Source organism: Coffea arabica, chromosome 4c (assembly GCF_036785885.1).
Source record: "Coffea arabica cultivar ET-39 chromosome 4c, Coffea Arabica ET-39 HiFi, whole genome shotgun sequence".
Taxonomy (NCBI): Eukaryota; Viridiplantae; Streptophyta; class Magnoliopsida; order Gentianales; family Rubiaceae; genus Coffea; species Coffea arabica.
Genome location: NC_092316.1, coordinates 52,296,931 through 52,302,930, shown reverse-complemented (window position 1 = coordinate 52,302,930; position 6,000 = coordinate 52,296,931). Strand labels below are relative to the sequence as shown.

The 6,000-nt window shown below is 33.5% G+C and overlaps 1 protein-coding gene across 2 annotated transcripts; it reads right to left on the bottom strand.

Annotated features, from left to right (window-relative positions):
- Window positions 1-831: 831 nt before the first annotated feature.
- On the bottom strand, window positions 832-3,990 carry LOC113740428 (uncharacterized). 2 transcript variants are annotated; one of them, XM_027268054.2, is made up of 3 exons: window positions 3,834-3,990; window positions 3,595-3,683; window positions 832-1,150 (listed from the first exon to the last, which is right to left on the bottom strand). In XM_027268054.2, the coding sequence occupies exons 1-3, from the start codon at window positions 3,870-3,872 to the stop codon at window positions 979-981; spliced, it is 300 nt and encodes a 99-aa protein (XP_027123855.2). In that variant the 5' UTR covers window positions 3,873-3,990; the 3' UTR covers window positions 832-978. The 2 variants fall into 2 exon arrangements, with proteins under 2 accessions (XP_027123855.2, XP_027123856.2); XM_027268055.2 differs by having other exon boundaries at window positions 832-1,132.
- Between the last annotated feature and the right edge of the window lie 2,010 nt (window positions 3,991-6,000).

Genomic DNA, 6,000 nt, shown 5'->3' with positions numbered 1-6,000 from the left:
GTTAGACCTTCATTGCCTACATTCAAGCTTGTTAGACATGCAACCTATCACATTGTCATTTGTATTTCATGGATCAGGCTCTGGACAAAAAAGAACTGAATATCAACAATTGACAGGCCATTTCTGCTGCCTTTCCATTTGTAGCTTTTAATCCTTGGAGGATCATTGTACTTCCTCCGTCCCATTTTGATAATCCTATTTTCCTTTTTCGTCTGTCCCAAATTGTAATCCACTTTCCAATTGAAAAATGTAGTTGTATTTTAATTTTTCTAAAATACCCTCATTCAATATAAGTTGTTGTTACTATAAACCTACCCATTTAATGAGAGTTGATTCTTTTTTTACTATCAATTCAAGTTCCCATAAAGTTGTACTCTAATTAATGTGAGGGTATTTTAGGAAAATAGCTACCTAAATTGATTGTTCCAACAAAGTTAACTATTTTTTCTTAAACTGTGTGAAAAAAAAAATCAAGACTATCAAAGTGGAACAGAAGGAGTAATATTTTACCCCATTATCTAAAGCATATGTACTGCTATATTTTCCTCTTTATCATTTTTACTTTCATTACATGATTCAAGACTATTTAACATTCATAAGCAATTTTTGAACAGATTATTTCGAATTTAACTTCATCTATCGTTATAATTCAAGACATAATTCACTGAATCCCTTGCTTGCTAATTACGTGCTTCTTCTTACTCTTAACATCAAACTAATTCTCAATAACCAATACAAATTTGGGCATAATTACACGCGATGATCTCCTCCTAGTTTTGAATAAAAAGGCAAATCCAAACAGTGGTCACGTCGTTACAAAATACTCCACCATACACAAAGCAGCATGCTATTAATACACTCTCAAACAGATTGCTTTCCACAGCTGTTTCAAGTCTCATGTCGGAGGCAATAACAACACGTTAGATGAAAATAAATGTTACATCCCATAACTGTTTTTAAGTTTCATACTAGAGGCAACTAGTTCTTTTCAGGTTCGGTGAAAAAGCTGTTGATGGCTGGCATGATTTCTGGTTTCCTATTGCGGACGTATTTTCTCAGAGCGTGCTCGGCATATTTTTCTCCCTCGGCGAAGTTCTCCAGCACTCCAGCTGCCCTATCTTGCTTGGCTACCCTGAACAAGAATATTTTTCTTTACCGATGTCATATTCATATACAAGTACGATGTAGTCTCTTTTTTTTTTTTTTTTTTTGGGTCTTCACGCTCGTAGTCTAGACTCCAGACGAGACATATTTTACTATCACATGCAAACGCCCATCAGGTAAGCGCTCACATGGGCGTAAAACTGCAAACTTTTCCTCCTTTTTAAGGTTGTAGTGCACGCTAGTTTCTTTTCAATTAAGAGCATGAACCGTGTTGCCCAAAATATAATTCAGTTCCACTTCCACCATTATTATTATTAAAAAGCTTTAGAAGTAAACTTCACTTAACAATAAAATACTAAGAGAACTCCAAATTTAGACTCTAACAATACCCGTCCAATCACGTTACTTTTACATTATCTATCCTTAAATCAAACTTAGTAGTAATTAATTTCTCTAATTTCCAACAAAAATATATCCTCGTTATCAAATTTTGAACTAAAAGCGTACAAATGTAATTTCTTGATAACAACTTCAATATTTTCTAATTTTTGAATTAAAAAAAACTCAAAAACTATAAAAGCTATTCATATAAGGAAAATTTTCTCCACGTTCTACAAAGCACGGTTCGCCGCAATTACTCAAGCCATAATACCAATGGCTCCGTTTCAAATTGACCTATTTTTCAAATACAATGTTACAATAACACACAAACAAAAACAGTTCAAAAAACATCTCATCTATACAATATATCAAAAACAACTCGCAAATATATACAACAGAATTTTAAAAAAATAAATTTTATAATATTTTCCACCTATCACCATCACCCCCTCACTTCCTCCTTCCCTTCCCCCTGTCTCCTCCCTTCCTCTTCCTTCCCACCTCCCAACCCTCCCTTCCCTTTCCTCCCGCAATCTGATCGTGGCTAGATCGAGAGAGGGAGGGGAGAGTCGGGGGATTGGGGGGGGGGGGGGGGATGGGGAGGGGAGGAGGAAAAGGGATGGGGACGCGGGAGGAGAAGGTGGAGGAAGAGTGAGGGAAAGGAGAAAAGAGGAGAGAGAGGGTGGAAGCGGCGGTCCGTGGGGGTGGTGGCAGTGACGATTGTGGGTGGTAGTATTAATTTATAAAAAGTAGTCTAAAAATATTTTAATCTTCAAAGGTATCCCAAAATATATTTCAAAAATTCCTCCAAAAACATCACAAAAAACATCTACAGTAAAAGATTTTCATATTTCATATATACCGATACAGTAAAATATTTCAAAAACACCCCCCAAAAACAGTTATTCCGAACGGAGCCGAAATCCTAGCAGGCTAAATTTGTACGCTTAATTTTAATGTACAAATTAGATATTGGAATCTAATGTGTTGGGTTGACATACCTTGCGATCATTCATTCGACGAAGAAAAGTCTCTTCCTATAGTGCAGTGGTGATTTCGTGATATCAAGGGAGCTCGAGAGATGATAAATAGGTAAAGAGTAACAACATTAGATTCCAATATCTTCCCCCTCTTTTTTTGACACACAAACGAGAGTGGTACTCCAGAATGAGTTTCAGGCACTCCATCATTCCTTTTTGCTAAATTGACACAAAAAACCTGTAAGATATTTTAATAGACAAAATTACCCGTCTATGCATTCACTTGAAACTTTCTCTACTTGCTCTCTTTTTTTTTTCCGGTACATTGGAGGGCCAAAGCCCCGTTACATAAATCAAGACTAATCTGGGGACTGAGTGAGACTCCTTGTACATCTTGGCCTAAAAGGTTCCTAAGAGTATTTGGAGGTCCCTAAACGTGTATCAGCTTGTTTTCCCAGTCCTTGTCTAGCATAACCCGTATCTCCCTGAAAAATTTCTCTACTTTGTTTATTCAATTCGCTACGTTCTTCCACTCTTATATCATATAGTCTACAATTTCTGTACCACTAATGATAAGGTAAATTCATAATAACTATCGATGATTTTATGAATGTTGTTAACTATGAATTGTCTAGTAGACTTGAGTAGAGAACTAACCTGCTTTGTGGTTTGGAGTTGTCTATCACTATTGACCTCGTTCATCATAGTTTTAAGTTTATTTAGGCCATTTAAGTAAAGTAACTTAAAATGTAACAAAGTACAGAGATACTCTGAACCAAAGAGAAACAGAATGGATTTAGCTCTAAATAGTGTCAAAAAAAATGGTAAGCAAGACACCACTTTACGTTTTGTTCATCAGAAGCTAAGTCATGAACCTGCTTTAGACATCAACACAGTCTGTATTCTCTGCAAGGAGAGCATTTACCCTTTGTTGAAATGAAAATTTCTAATTTACACCTCAATTTTACAAAACATATCTCTCTCTCTGTGTCTGTGTGTGTGTGTGAGCTCAGTCATGCACCTGCTTTAGACATCAACACTACTGTTATGCTTAGACAAACGAAAAAATTAAAGATAAATTTTTTTTTTTTTTTTTTTAAAAAGGACAGTAGAACTATATGTACAGTACCTCACTTCAGGGTTGATGCAAATATTCCGGACCAACTGAAACCCGCAGATCCCTATGGCAACTCCAACTGCCGCAAATAATGGATATACCTATGTTATGCACACCAAAAGCAAACTACAGTCCATAAATAGGAGAATAATCAAGATATTAACATAATAATAGACATTTATTACTCTGCTACTTTGGAAACATAGTGGAGCTGAGGAACAAAAAATAAATAAAAATTAAGTTCGAGAGACCTCAGGCCTTAGCCAGCGATTCACGGAGGAAGAAGCCATTATTGAGCTGAAGACCACGATAAAGATTTCAACCAATCTGAGAACAAGAGGAGAGAGATGAAGCTGAGGTTTGACCTGCCTTTTCCCCAAGTGCTCTGCTTTTATCCCAGGATAATTTCATAAACCTCCCCTAAGATATCTAACAATTTCACTGAGCTCTTTGAGGTTTCAAAAAATTATATTTACCTCCCCTAATTTGAGATTTTTGATTACCAAACCTTAGACTAGGTCAAAAATTTAATCGAATATCCCGAAATTAGCCTCACCTTATAAAGTTCATTTACTTTCTATAGCAATAATAACATACTTAGCACAAATATAAGAAAATATTGTCGAAGTTTCAATATCAAATTTATTGTTTGATAAGCAATTGTCTAATGGTGCTTTATCAGGGATACATGTCTTTTCTAAATTAGAGAAGAAGCTTTGTGGATTTTTGGATTAATGAAATTATCATAGTTTGATAGTAGTTTTAGGCTTTTTTTTTTTTTGAGTTAGTGTTTCTTTTGAAACAAAAAAAAAAGGATTGACAAATAAAAATTGAATTACATTAAAAGTTCTAAAAAAAAGCCATTAGTTTAACATTTAGGGTCAGTGTTTATAGTTCCATATTTTTACTAACAAAAAATATCAAAAAAGGAATAAAAAGAAAAAGAAAAATTATAAATTTCATATATGCATATTCAACAACAGAGTTTTATTAAAATGCTAAGACTAATATTGTCATTTAAAATGAACAAAAGAAGTAAGTGTAATTTTTAAAATCTCAAGAGAGCTTAGTAAAATTATCAAAACCTCAAAGAAGCTTTTCGAAATTATCCCTTTATCCTATCTTCTTGAAATTGATTCGTTTAGTGTTATTTATGTATAGATAATAGGGATGTCAACGGGTCAGATTTGAATCCGAATCGGGCCCAAATCCGTTAATTTTTTCCAGGTATGGATTGAGAAATAATTATGGTATCCAAATTTGGATCCATACCCATCTACTCTAATAAAAAAGCAGGTCGGATACAGAATATAGGATTCCGACTCGGACCCGAATAATACATTAATAATTATAAAATATAAATATTTCTAAATATATTCTTTTACTATATTAACAAAAGTATTCTTTTACCAATTTAACCAAATTATTCGTATTTCAGATAAAGCATCTAAGAAATTAGGATTTGGAAGAGGCAAACTTGTTTGACCAAAAATGTATTCATTACAAGTTGCATATAAGTACTTTTTGTTAAATATCCTAGGATCATGTTGGACCTTTTTTTGTTAACATGGATAAAAGAAAATGAATGATATATGTTGGGTCTTTTCTTTTCAAATAGACCCAAACTCGACCCAGGACCTGTCGGACTTGGTTCCAGAATCTTAAACACAAGATCCGTCAGGTATATGGGTCAGGACCGGGTCTAGTACATTAAAACGGGTTCAAGTTCGAAATTTTCAATTCCGACTCGAATCCAACTCGTTGATAGCCCTAATAGATTATCCTTAGGTTGGGGAAGATGAAAAGTTGATTGGATATTAAGGTTTTAAAACCTAGATAAAATCAAAATAGTTACTGAGTCATGGGTCACTAATTCAATCATTGAACTACCGTTATCAACACATGATGCTATCAATAAATAAATAAGTAAATTATATATTATGATCATACTTATAGTCATTTTGCTAATAAGGTCATAATACAGCAAACTAAAATAAAAGCAAAATAAAATAAAAGCAAAGAAAAAAAAGCCATAATTATATCAATATGACAAGATTAACACTAAGAAAACAAGAATCTTACTTTAGAAAATTAATAAATTGCAAAGTAAATAAAAAATCATAGATAAAGAAGTCAAACTTGTGCATAGTTTAAGCACAAAATTGAATTTTGTTAGAGGGATTTGAGAGATTAATTGTGTGATGATAAGCACAAAAGCCTATTTCTTGCCACTAGACCAATTTCTAACTTAAAGACTTATGAAATATTATCCATGATGAGCTATTTTTTCCTTTTCCTTTTTTAACTTATTTTATTTTCTTCTTCTTCCTTATATTTTCTCTCTCTCTCTCTCTCTCTCTTTATATTTTATTCTTCCTTTAAATTACTTTCTTTTTATTTTTCTTTCTCCTTTTCGTT